The 13766-nt window shown below is 46.8% G+C and overlaps 4 protein-coding genes across 4 annotated transcripts; 2 read left to right on the plus strand and 2 right to left on the minus strand.

The window, feature by feature from the left end:
- Positions 1-2460: 2460 nt before the first annotated feature.
- Positions 2461-4841, plus strand: H6S33_011758 (uncharacterized protein; the record flags this gene model as incomplete). The annotated part of the gene is made up of 3 exons (XM_044843646.1): positions 2461-3155; positions 3220-3963; positions 3995-4841. The coding sequence occupies 3 exons, from the start codon at positions 2461-2463 to the stop codon at positions 4839-4841; spliced, it is 2286 nt and encodes a 761-aa protein (XP_044695426.1).
- An 878-nt stretch (positions 4842-5719) lies between these two features.
- On the minus strand, positions 5720-9878 carry H6S33_011759 (uncharacterized protein; the record flags this gene model as incomplete). Its single annotated transcript, XM_044843647.1, has 5 exons — positions 5720-8362; positions 8393-8762; positions 8823-9135; positions 9205-9488; positions 9757-9878. 5 exons carry the CDS (start codon positions 9876-9878, stop codon positions 5720-5722), a joined length of 3732 nt encoding a protein of 1243 aa, XP_044695427.1.
- Positions 9879-11717: 1839 nt separating this feature from the next.
- H6S33_011760 (uncharacterized protein) lies at positions 11718-12120 on the plus strand (the record flags this gene model as incomplete). The annotated part of the gene is made up of 2 exons (XM_044843649.1): positions 11718-11840; positions 11926-12120. The coding sequence occupies 2 exons, from the start codon at positions 11718-11720 to the stop codon at positions 12118-12120; spliced, it is 318 nt and encodes a 105-aa protein (XP_044695428.1).
- Positions 12121-12799: 679 nt separating this feature from the next.
- Positions 12800-13675, minus strand: H6S33_011761 (uncharacterized protein; the record flags this gene model as incomplete). Its single annotated transcript, XM_044843650.1, has 3 exons — positions 12800-12868; positions 13076-13314; positions 13498-13675. 3 exons carry the CDS (start codon positions 13673-13675, stop codon positions 12800-12802), a joined length of 486 nt encoding a protein of 161 aa, XP_044695429.1.
- Positions 13676-13766: the final 91 nt, after the last annotated feature.

Here is a 13766-nt window from a genome sequence, read left to right on the forward strand (position 1 = left end):
TGAGGAGAAAACTAGAAACCAGTGGAGTGTTGGGGAATATATTCGGTTACAAGCGTTCATGCAGGCCTTGCGACCGTTGCCAAGATCTATGCTGCCCGGCGTCATTCCATTATTATGGACAACTTCACAACCTGAATTTAACACGATTCTCTCATAATTTACTGGAGGCAACAAGGCGAGTAGAGATAACCAAAACTTGCCTCTGAATTAGGGAAATAGAATTAGATGTAATAAACATGACCTTCGAGCCATATAACCCGAGTTATGCATCCCAAGCCCGTTCGGCATGACAATGATCGGAAGAGCAGTCAAAATATTCAAGAGTACAGGTCAGAAATCGAACCTCGGTTCCCTGATCCGATCGAGCACAGACCAAAAACCAATGTCTAAGCGATATCAAAAAGATCTGCCCGTGATCCTATTTTCAGTAAAGGCAGTAGATCCCTCTTTTAGGGTTGACTGATAGACCATCTTGCAGTGGGATAGCAGGGATCCGACGCAATCGTTTGAGCGGGAACCCCTGTAGCTGCATGCTTACATGGGAACGATACCCGTATGATTTACGTACCTACCGGTATGTAACGGCTTTTTGCACACATCGGGATCGGAGATAATTGGAGGTGTTGGCTTAGTGGGCTCAGTGGATTGCAGGTTGGTACTGGTTACGCTGACTGTGGGATGACGAGTAAAGTTTCTTGATGTGGCTGAAACTGTTAGATACTGGGTCTGGAACTTCTAATCAGCTCATAAGCCAGAGCTCATGGTTGTGATTTAGCTGAGTCCACATATATCGGATATAAATTCATCCCCCAGCGAATTTATGTAATTAATGCAGGCCGCTCAAGAATAATAATTAACCCGGGTCACGTGAATCTAGATCTGGGAACGAGACTACATGCTCAGTGGCTTCAGAAGCGTGTCCTGCAAGAGAACGAGGCCATGAAATGGTGCCGTAGATAAGAATAGTAATGCCTTAATTAAGATAGCATATCTCGTTCCTGCATCCTTTGTAGAAGCGTTGAACGAACAAAACACCCTCCTTCTGTAATCTAGAGTGCTTGATGGTACAATATTGAGACCAGTCTTACTTGTTATATAGCTTAGATCAATTGATCAAGAGATGCATTTGATGTAATCATCCTCCACCATTCAAGTTTTCTATGTAGTTGAGCCCGATTTCCGTACGTTGATCTACAGGGGCGAAGAAAAACCTACTTGCAGGACCGGTGTCGCTAGAAACGAACTGGATGAACGGTACCGGGGGTACTAGGAGAGCAAGGGGTATAAAACAGGATCATAAACGATCACTCAACCTTCTGCATCATAAAAAATCACTCAGCTCTCTTAATCGAAAAGGACCACCCAAAGGTCGGTAGCACACCCGAAGTATCCTCGCAAGAAAATTTCAAGGAGTTCAAGAAGGCATGGAATCATAATATGTACCTTGCCGGTTTCAATTGGACTCTCACTACATAGCTGATTCCCCGCCCCCCCCGGGGGGGGGGTTTTCGTGGGTGTTCGGACGCTTATGTTATTGGCGATATCTTGAAGGATCGGTGGCCAGAGAATTTTGCATGATTGAGGCAGTGCTCTGCTTTTCTAGAAGTTGTGTTGATTCATTGGCTCGTTATATCCTAGCTTGTACATGCGCGGCGTTTTGGGGAGGAGTCGAAAGAAAAACCTTAGGCTCGCCTCCGTCGAGTGTACGTGGCAATATACGTATACAATATCATATTGATGGTATAAAGAATTTAGGGCTTGAAGTGCCTTTCGGAACTATACTATTTTGTCCCGGAGTTTACACACCGTGGATTAAAGCTAAACTGTGCCAAGGAAGAATATTGCAATTTCGTGATTTTATAGTGAGGCTGCATCGGGTACAATTATTATGTAATTCGAAGGGCTGACAATCATGTGAAGATAATGGAATGCGGTACATCTATAGAGCCCCTGTCTTGTTTTCTTTGATTATTCAATATGATTTCTTCCCTTTGTTCTAATGTGCATACAAATGTCTACCAACTATATACAATACCAATTGCAAAAAGAGGATGTATCCGGTACCTTACTGCTTAATATTACATCCCCTTTTTAGGTACTGTAGGGTCTTGGAAATATGAGTAAAGAGTCGCTCAGGCACGTTAGTATGAACTCGTTGTTTCTCCGGCATATGGACATCGAACGTTTACCATTTGAAATGCCCTGACACAGGGAATAATTGAGACTCAGTTGTTGTAATTAAACCAACTACATACGCACTAACTCATGACGTTTCTAGGCTGGAGTGGCTCTGTATAGGTCAGAATTTTGCATATGTCTCAAATAATCCGGAAACGTCATGAAACTGGTAGTAGGATGTTCTTCTGCGACAACAAAGAACCTAAATATCTCTTGTTATATAGTCTTCCATATCATCAGAGCCCAGATAAAAAAGAAGCAATACTCGTTGGCCAAATAAACATGGATATGAGCACTGTCAAACTCCCGAATGAGCCGCGATGGGATACCGAACTTTGGGAGTTCCAAAACAACCTCCGCCGCGCTCGAAACCAAAAAGGCCAACGGCCCAACCCGCGTGATCGGTACTCGCGTGCCCAACTCATTCAAGATCAATTGAACTTTCAACCCAACCTTGGCGAATCGAGGTATAGAGGGGGAACACAGACCTTTGACGACGTACAGGTAACTTATATCTTTCACCGCTTTCCGCCATCAGTCGCGCCCTTGAAAAGTCTTAAAAAGACTTATATCGATAATCTACTTTTGGAAACGAATCACCGCGGGGAGTATGTGGTCCTAAGGACGATTACACCATCTACGAGATTGACGGCGGTTATGTCTGCCGTGGAAGATGAGACTGGGGCGTGTGATCATCTGCAGATATATAACATGAATCGAGATTTGCATCCAAAGAAAATACTACCAGAGGGGCAGGTTGTGATTATCAAGGAGCCATTTTATAAGATGAATCTAAATAGGGGGACAGGCATTCGGGTAGATCATGTGTCAGATGTTATATTCCTCGATCCTAATGACGATCGTATTCCAATAAAATGGCAACCAAGTGTGAAGTCCCCTGGGAAAACTCCTGTTGATTGGAAAGAGGAGGGGAATGCTTATTATAAAAGCAAAAAGTTTTATGAAGCTATTGAATGGTATTAATACCCCAGTTATGTAATTCATTGGATTCTATACTTACCTGCAGCTGTTGTATTTCAGTTACACCAAAGTTATTAATATGGTCCCGGATGATGCTGCCTTAGCTAAGGCTTCACGACTCAATCGCTCGATATCATACTGCTCCACCGACTTTCATGAGAGAGCTGTCGAAGATGCGGAACATGTTCTAAAAGACGATCCTACCAACGAGAAGGCCTTATTCCGTGCAGCGAAAGCTCTTTACCAAGGTCGAAGGTTCACGGAGTGCAAAGCCTATATCACCACTCTCCTCAAAACATACCCCCCAAAAAAAGAAACTAAGGCATTTCTTCTTAAAATAGATAAACGGTTATATGAAGAACGCACCGGCCAATATGATTTTGAAAAGATGAGGCGTCTCACTGGGATTGAAAGGAAGAATGAAGCGGTTAAACTTGACTACGCTGATTTTATAGGTCCCGTGGAAATTCAAGACACTGTAGGCAAGGGGAGAGGACTTTTTACGACTAAGGATGTCAAATGTGGGGAGCTCTTGCTCTGCACCAAAGCTTTTGAGACCTGTTATAGTCACTTGGAGGGCCACTCAATTTCTATCGATATGGTGGAAAATAGGGTTGAAAGAGAATGCGGAGATGTGGTGACCGCGAAAATTATCCAGAAGATATATAACAATCCATCTACGTCAAAGGCGTTTTTGGACCTCTATACAGGAGCGTATGGAGGTGTGAAAGAATGTTTTGTTGATGGAAGGCCTATTGTTGATACGTATAGCTCACCAGACTACTATATCTCTGTATTGGAATGGTATGAATTACTAAACTCGAGTCTACCTTAGGTTCCGGGTGTACCAAACCCAACGTTTGAACAATTTCTCCTGTCCAATAATCAGCACTGCAAGCCATGCTTACTTGACAGGACATAAGAACGGTTGTGGTCTCTGGATCACACCATCTTACATAAACCATGCGTGTTGGAGCCCTGGTACAGTTATTCGATCCTTCATCGGGGATATGATGCTTGTAAGAGCTGGAGGCGACATCGAAAAGGGTGTAGAGATAACGTTCTCATACCTGAACCCTGGCGACATCAATAAACGTCGGCGCTCCTGTTTCGACAATTGGAAATTTATATGTGATTGCTGTCTCTGTGCGGTCGAAGAGCTGGAAACCGAGGCTGATCGAAGGCGCCGTGGTGGAATCCTTATGAAGATTCTCGAATTCGAAAAGTTGCTTGAGAACCCACATCCCAGGGTTTTGATAAGCTCTTTGCCCAAGCTCGTCCTACTTGTCGAGTCGCTTGAGAAAACATATAAAAGACCATCCGCCGAGCAACCTCGGCATATCTTGGCTCGTGGCCTGTTGGCTCTTGGTAAAATATATCGGGAGCTCAAGAGTCACGAGTTGTTCATCGAAACTACGAAGAGTTTGGTGACAGCATTGGCTTTCGATATGGAGGAAGATATGGAGCGGGGCAAGGTTTCGTTCAGAAAGTATGGAGATATGTCCGCGGGAAGTGATCTCTCAGACAACTTTGCTCAAATTGCCGATGCGTATTTTATGCTAAACAACCCTCTGTTGTTTGGGGCCTACATAGAGATTGCAGCTCAGTTTCACGAACTTTATGTTGGTGAGAGAGAGAGCTTTTTAAATTTGGATCAGGAAACAATGCACGTAGCTAGTTAAATAGGATCCATATATGTAGTATAAGCCATTGCAATTAGTAGAACATGGATCACAGGGCTGTAGTAAAACTGTACAACTGTAGTCACATGATAGTCTTTTCCGCAGATTGCTAGGCTGGAAAAACATATATACATCTAATGCCGTTAATTTGCCCTGTGACAGAAAGAGCAGCTTAGATTTTTGGCGCAACCCAACCTCCGAGTGGTATCATTAATAAAATCTCTAATGATTGAAGAACCTGCTTAGGAGATACCAAATTGAAGAGTTTAACCACAACTTATGTATTGGGGGAGTTTTAAGGAATAAATCTCTTCTAATTTTCAAAAAAAAACACTACAACCCATGGCGGGAATGATGGAATGTAATGTACAATATTAAACGATGCGCCGTAAGGGACTCGAACCCTTCCCAGTTGCTATCAAGATTCCCAAGAGGGAGCTCAATGGAAGGCAACTATGCTACCCCTGCACCAACGGCGCTTGATATTATTAAAACTCCGAGATTTTTAATAATGCTAGCAGGGATCGAGTGATAAGATAAGATTGTTGCGAGTGATAGTCTGTGAATAAACACTAAAATTGGTTGAGCATAAGGATACGCGGCCGACCCGGTCGAGGTAGAATTGCGATAGAATACGAAATAAATACATAGAGTACATTGATGAGGTACAAACATTATGAGTTAACTGAAGATACTAGGAGCCAACACGGGCTTGTTCAGTATTAAAAGATAAAAGATGTACGAAAAGAAAGGCTGAACGACACGAATGAGGTTTTTCCATCGGCCGACAGATATGTAACTCTCTGACATGAAATAAGAAAAGGAACGAACACAACAAGTCAACGTTAAAAAGAAGAAAGTAAAGATAATTTGAGTTTTCAGGTCTTCAACAAATTCCCCATTTTGCTTGCTGCCCTTCCCAACAGGCTTTTCCTCCTTATTTCATCGTCGTCGTCATCCCCCTCGAATTGGCTCTCAATATTTTCTCGCACATCGTGTTCCCTTTGCCTCTCATTTGTTACTACTCGTCCAGTATCGTCCAGTTTCTGGTCTCGGTACTCCGAGTCATTTCTCATGGTTGTCATCATCCCCCCAGGGCCAGAGCCATGACCTGTATCGGTGGCACGATGTCTGTCCATGGATGACCTGCGGACAAATCTCTCGGATTCTCGTTCTCGCTCAGCTTGTTGCTGTTCGAGATTGGCGCTTAAAGGATTATTGAGGCGGGCTTCTTGAGTATTGGTAGCGCCAGAACGTTTATTATTCTCAAAAGCACCAGGGATATGACCCGTTTCACCTCCACTACGCTTGACATCTAGCGGGCCTGGATCCTGACTGACGAGGGAAGAATATTTCTGGCCAGGACCGACAATCTTTTGTGAATTGTTTGTTCCTAAAGGTTCCCCGGTGCTCCTCTCCCTTGCCAATCTGAGGGCTTCATTTTGTGTATCCTGCATCTCTTTTTCCAATTCTTCGCGGAGACGTTCAGCTTTAAGGTTGGCGTCATCGCGGGGAGCACTTCCTACAGGGCCCGCTACCTCGTAAATCCTCGCCATCGCTGGCATCCCTTGTGGACTTGGGTCTAGCATTGCTGCACCGCCGTCTCTGGTGATAACGTATCTTTCCCCAAGAGATCTGCGTCGTTCAGGCCATGCTCCTGTCTGATTAGGATCGTTTCGTTCGCGGTCCATGCGCTCCCTATCCATGCGTGCGTGTTGCATATCACGCTCCGTACGCTCACGCATCGTTCTCTCATGCTCTTTCTGCTCATGCTCTATCCTGTCACGATCCAGGTTCTCACGAGGCAGTCGTTGGCCCATTCGTGTTTTATCTTCTCCGTCTCGACCGGTATTCCAAGGAACTTCTTCAGCCTCTCTAGTTGGATTATCGTGGCTGTCATGGCCTGAAATGTATGCTCCTCCCCTATAAGAAACAGAATTTGCTCTCCTAGAACCGCCTCCATCCATTCCCACGGTGTTATAAGAGTTGTTATAGCTATCGTCAAAACTTCCAGGCATACCGCGGGAGCGGGGATGAGGGTTGTAACTATTACCAGATCCAAATCCAGTTCCAGTACCAATGCTATACCCACGAGGTACTGTGTTTGAGCCTGCATTTTTCTCGGCATAATTCCCAATATCACTACTAGGCGTAATTCCCATACTAGAAGCAACGGTTTTCGCCGTATCTACTACGTAGGACGCAGTGTTCGCCATTGTATCCGAAACTGGTCTTGCAGTAATATCCCCACCGGAGGAATAATCACCATTTCCGGACCCCGTATAATGTTTTTCTCCAGTTGTAGTGCTGGGGCCAGTACTAGAAGTAAGACCGATACCAGAAGCAACATCTTTGGCTGTATCTGCAACGTAGGACGCCGCATTCGCCGCCGTGTCTACCATCTTCTGCGTGATAGAAGCTCTATCACTAGAGGCGTACGTACGGCTGTCATAACCGGAGGCGTCGCCCGGAGAATAATTTCTTTCATAGACTCCAGGGCCAGTTTCTGCCTGGAGATTAGAAGAAGGGCCGGCCGGAGGAGCGACGCTCCTGGCTGTATCGGCGATGTAAGATGCCGCATTCGCTGCGGTATCCATCGGCCTCATTTCTTTGACTGTATCCGCCATATAAGATCCAGCGTTTGCAGCCGTATCTCCAGCATATGACGCCGCAGCAGTTGCTGTATCCCCAACGTAGGATGCCGCATTGGCCGCTTTCTCCATTGGCCTCATGGCGGAGACAGTGTCTGCCATATAAGATCCTGCGTTTATAGCTGTGTCTCCGGCATAGGAGGCCGCATTTGCAGCCGTATCCCCAGCGATTGATGCCGCGTTTGCCGCAGTATCGGTTACATGCCGGGTAGCAGATGGATAGTTTTCTCTGGCAGCATAATCTCTACTACCGGAATGTTGCTCACCGGAACTAGGGCCGAGACCAAACTCAGATGCGGCATCACGGCTGTAAGATAACCTGCCTTCGGGATGTGGAGAGGCATGGATTTCACCAGTTCGATGTTCGAAGGGTCCAGAGCGAGAGGGGTCCACGTTTAAGTTTTGCGCATACGAACGAGGGCCATAATCTTCACGAGGTGCTGCGTATGTCCGAGTTCCGGATCCAGTACCGTAGCCAGTTCCAGGAATTGAACTATCATAAGAACCAACACCACCACGACCAATCATATAAGGAGCCAAGTTTGAATTAGATTCCTTGACACCGGGAGAAACATGTAATACAGAATCGCGACCAACATCAGAAACAGCAACGGGTATAGTAGAATTATTAGAACGTGCATTATCATAACCCCTGCTCATACCCATAATATTGGCATCAGAAGTATACCTTCCATCATATCCGCCATTTGCTCTGGAGCTCACACCACCTCCATCAGTATTCATGGAAGTGACGCCGTGCTCATATCCCCTGCCACCGTCCATTCCGCCAACACCGCTATCGCGCTTGCGAGACCTTCCATTTCCCATTTTACCATTTGTCGACACGCCACTTCTGCCGGCATTCGACATCTGTCAATCCGACAGGACCCCCTCACGTACACCATCCCGAGCGTGGAGCTCAGCGCCGCCGTAATTCAAGATGGCCCCATTGCGGGCACCACGCATACCGCGAGCGCCATCACTGTCTAAGTGCCTGTGGTGGCCGTTCTCGTCATCGGTAATATCTTCATAATCATCATCGTTCTCACGATGATTGCGGTGATGATGTTCGTCTGCCGGTACCCACTCGCCAGAACCACGTTGCATGGGGCGGTCTTGATCGGCGAGAGACACCCCTTCGCCGGCGCCGGCACGGGTGCCACGGCCATGGGTACGGCGTGGGCGAGACCCACGCTGGGAAAGGCGGGAGCGAACGGCAGCTTTGGCCTCGACCCAGTTCGTAAGAGCATCCTCACAGTCCTGGATAATACTGTATAGCAGGTTTGTTAGAAAAAAATACAAAAACGATTGACGGGGAACAATGACATACCCTTTGCTTGCTTCGTATCCGTCGTAGGCCGGCCTTGTCTCGCCCGGTGTAACTGGAGTGTCGTCCACGAGCTCCAGCAGATGCTTTCCATATCCAGCGATCAACGCAAGTTTCTCGGAGTGCTCCCTGAGAGCATCAAACTGGTACGTAAATGCAGCCTTGATTTTCTCACGGGTGATATTGGACAATTGCGCTTCAGCTACAAGTGATTCGGCTTCGGCACGAACAAGCTCCTGCTCAAGCACCACGATCTTGGGAGATGTAGGATCCTTGTACTTGAGCTGCGCAATTTGGTCGGTGATCTTTTGTTTGCCTATTTTTTAAAAAAAAGAAAAAGAAAATCAGTGGGCCACCTCAGCAAAGGGACAACAGATAAACTTACGATCACGGCTGGGTTGAACACTAGACTCAATGTTCCTCACGCCCTTAATAGTAACCCTGTATTGATCGTATCGGTCGATAAATTGGTCCTCCAACTCACCCACCTCAAAGATGAGCACACCCAGTTTGTCCGTAATATCAGAAACATCCTCATCACACTCCTCACCCCATATCGAGAGCTGGCGAGCAACCTCACGCCGTTCACGCCCAACAAGTTCCATAGACCGCATAAGATTCTTCTCCATTTTCACAAGCTGAGAAAGCTTCTTGGACAAATCTGGGCCGCTATGGTGAAAGGTATAGTCAGTATTTTGGTCTTTTACTGGAAATCGTTTAGAAGTGAGAATCCTACTAAGCACCCGCCATAGATTTGCGAAGATTATGTCCTGTAGAGGCTCCAAAGAAGTATGAAAACGTCAGCATGTTCCTTTACCTCAAACGCTCGCTTCAATCATTAATTAGGATAACTCAAAGGACACCCAGAACCCAAGAAACGCCGAAAATGAACGCAAGAAACAAAAATAATTGTAGACATATGGCGTTTAGTGGTTACCAACCTATGTTTGAAGTTCCAAACAGCCTTCCAACTTTCGTAGAGCTTTGAGGAGGAGGTGGCTTCTCGATCTGCGACTGGGTCGGCGCCCTCGACTGTCGCATGGAGTAGGTTCGATGCATTCTGAATGATTATAATTACACTAATGTGTATAAGGGCCAGAAAAATTGAGATTCTGCGCTCCGACGGTAGAAGTATGGGTGATGAGAAGGGTCAATTGATAAAGTGTAGAAAGATTAGGGTTAAGGTTATATGCAGGGAGCTATGCAAGCCACGAGAGCTAGAATTATTCCGACGTATTCCCAGCGAAGATCCAGCGACAACCAACCAGTTTCGAGAGAAACTTTAGGTGTGAAAATATGGTGATATAGGAGGAATCGAGAAGAAAAAAAAGAAAGAGGAGAAAGATGTAGAGAAATGGGACGAGTAAGAAGCCCTTTTCTCATCTTGCTGCTCTTCTGAAAACGGATTGAGGTATGACATCATATCTCAATGCGTCATGCAACCAGAACTCTGACAAGCCACCCCCGTCATACCCGAAGGACCAGAACCTTAAGAGGCCCTGAAGTCTGATATACAATATTTCACTTGTGGGAATAAATAGCAACTGCATAGTAGCCCCTTTCCAACGGCAAGCGTTCGTTCACTTAAAGTAAGGGATCAAACCCCGAGTTTTTTAGGACACGCAAAGAAAATAATTGACCTCTGAATTCAACGAATTCATACCACTACTTGATCCAGCAAAAATCCAACTGAGAGCTGTAAAATGCGACTCTCAAAGAACAGCAGGACAGCCACGCGTGAAAAGTGGAGAACATCTAGTTCTCGAATTCACGTCACTCTGAGAAGGCGATGCGTGCAGAACAAGCACTAGATACCAACTCCGAGAGCCCGGAACTTCAGCTCCCGTGCCGACATCGGTTAACTTTAACCGTTACTGGATGTCATCATTTCAGGTTCCAAATTCTTTGTTGAACTTGCTTTTCGCCTCAGATTCCTTATGTGGCGCCATCAGTATCCGCATATTTGGTTGCGGCGATTTGTTCCTTGCGCATTCAGTGTCCCTCTGCTGTGGGGTAATAAATCACCCCGGCCTCTGTCGCGCGCCGCCGGATCAGTACTGCAGTGTGACCCTACTAGCAGGTGCCTGGTGGAACATTCAAACCCTACTAATTCTGCAAACTACACGCTAGAGTAGAATATGGGGAACACTCTATTCCTCACTGAGGTTGTGACGAAATGCTTGTCCGAGTGATTTTCCATGACACGGATACAACCGCAGCTTGATCATTGAACCCGTAAAAACGGAGATTTAACTTGGAGCATCGTGTTAAATTCACTGCTAACGCTCTAGGATAAATTTCCGAAGTTTTTCGCAAGGCATTCGGGCTTTTATCGTTTCGTGTAAAGCCTACAGGGTGATGGCCGTATATTTTGGAAAATTCGTAAATGAGGATATCTGCTCTGGTGGCCAAGTTGGTAAGGCGCAGCACTAGTATGAAATGCTGAGATCCTCGGTTCAACTCCGAGTCAGAGCACAAAACAGTTCCAAGCGGGGCACAGGTCCATGAGAGACTTGTAACTTTTTTTCCAACTGAGAGTTCAGCGACATCCGATCATATAGATCCCTTAAGTGATTCTGTGCTCCCCATCGTTTTGGAGATATTTTTTTTGGTTCAGGATCTTATAGTGATTTTTCTTTTTTATTCTTCGATCTGTTCTGACACCAATGGAGGAATCAATGGAGGAGTCAATGGACCGGGAAAAAAATAAATAAAGATAACCTGTTGGAAAGAAGTCAGTAAACCACCCTCTCCAATTCAGAGTGCTCCCCAAAACCCTAACCCATTCTATCATATCCCTACAACCCTACCTATACATCTTACCCACATCGATAACGACCCAACCTCACGATCCCACTATCGCCCTACAATTAAACACCACACCACAGCGCCGCAGAGATGAACATCCCCGACACCACGCCCACCCCGTCACCCTTCCTGCAGTCCTTCATCTCCCGGACGCTCCGTGTCACGACCACCGACACCCGTGTGTTCCTGGGCGAGCTCAAGTGTACCGATAAAGTAAGTTGTGTATCTTGATTTCGGCCCTTTTTTTTTTTGCGGGGGGAGAAGGGGGGGTTGGGGGCTAACGCAGTGAGCGGGGTAGGACAAAAACCTGATCCTCTCGTCGACACACGAGTACCGCTACCCAAGCGCGCAAGATGTGAGCGCCGCGGCGGCGGCGGAGAAGGAGGGGGGGGAGACGGTGAAGCTGGACCTGAAGAGCCGGTATATTGGCCTTGTGGTGGTGCCGGGCGAGCATGTGGTTAAGATTGAGGTGGAGGAGAAAGGACAGAGGTGACTGCCGGGCTTTGGGGGGCGGGTGGAGATTGCGGTGGAGGTTGCGGTGGAGGTGGTGGGGTGATGCGGTTTGGGCTATGGGGGAGCGGGATGGAGGGGGGATTGATACCTGGTGTTTATAGGATTGAATGGGATGCTTTCTTTGGCTGCAGTGGGGCTTGCGAGTGATTCATGGTGAATGTTAGGGAATGGTTTCAGTTCTACGGGCTGCTTGTGATTAGGTGGGAGATATTATTGGTGACTGGTGGAGCTTGGAGCTCGGATTATTATGGGCGCCAATCGTCATCACAGGCTTTTATCTACAGCAGAGGTTCACCAAACAGCTTCGAACCCCGAGAGAACAGAACATGTCTTAAACCCATATTCACATTCCAACTTTTCCCAGCCCTGCATATGCCCAAAGAAAAGACAAGAAGAAAAAGCTAAAAATAAAAAAACGCCCTTTTTCGATCAAATCCCAAGATATTCTTTTGTTTTCTAGTATTTTCCATCGAAAAATACAGATTTCCCGTTCGCTGCTTGCTCGCTCTGCACCAGACCCCCATTTTTGGTCACCATCATAGTAATTATCCACGTTGTAGACCCGAACCGGAAGAGATATTTCCCCATGTTTTTTTTTAATTGTTGTAAGAAAATACTAGAGAAACACAAGACCTTGACCCCAAGAAAATCCCACACATCTAGAACTTGGTGAAAGACTTTGTGTTCTTTCCAGTGCGAGGGAGGACACGGAGGACGTTGAAGCGGACCTAACACCACCACGAATCAGCACACTGCATGTTGGGGTACAAGTACTCGAGGGGGGTCTCGAAGCTCGCGCGGTTCCAAGTTATATTGCAGCCAAGTTCACAAAGAACTCATATGGCCTAACTTTTTGTGGCAGAACACGCGCTCGACATCTTGCCCGTAGCTCTTCTCAAGTATCATGTCAAGCACGAGGAACAGGGTTTACAAACAGTCTTGGACAAGGGCCTGCACTGGCCGACGGTGACCTGGTCGCCCTCCTCGACACGGAAGGCGGGGGAGACGTGCGCGGCAAGGTTCTTGTGGCGCTTCTCGTAACGGTTGTATTTGGGGATGTAGTGGAGGTACTCGCGGCGGATGACGAGGGTACGGTGCATCTTGGTGGAAACGACGGTGCCGGTGAGGATACGGCCACGGATGGAGATCAGACCGGTGAAGGGGCACTTCTTGTCTATACGTTTCCCTTTCCGTTAGTATTCTTGTACCAAAAAAAAAACTGCCATAGCAACCCCCAATTTTTCCAGAATCTTGAATTTCGATAATTCTGAATCCACAGCCAAAACTTCCGCCCCCCCCCCCCCTTCCATCCATCCTTCCAACGCAAAAAAAAAAAAGCACAAAAAAAACAACTAACCGATGTAAGTCCCCTCAATGGCGGTCTTTGGGGTCTTGAAGCCCAACCCAATGTCCTTGTACCATCTCCTGCCACCCTTTCCGACTCTGCGCTTCGCAGGGCGGGTCTTGCTGGCGAGGAAGATGTGGGGCTGCTTCTGGAAAGCGCGCTCGGACTGGACGGTCAATTCGGTGGCCATGGTTGCTGGATTTTTTTTTGCTTGGGTGTTTTTTTCGGGCTTCTCGAGTCGGTCGGTCGGTTTGCGTCGTCGTGATAGTGTTTTTCGCGGT

This window comes from Morchella sextelata (assembly GCF_020137385.1).
Source record: "Morchella sextelata strain SCLS chromosome Unknown scls_7, whole genome shotgun sequence".
NCBI classification, from domain to species: domain Eukaryota; kingdom Fungi; phylum Ascomycota; class Pezizomycetes; order Pezizales; family Morchellaceae; genus Morchella; species Morchella sextelata.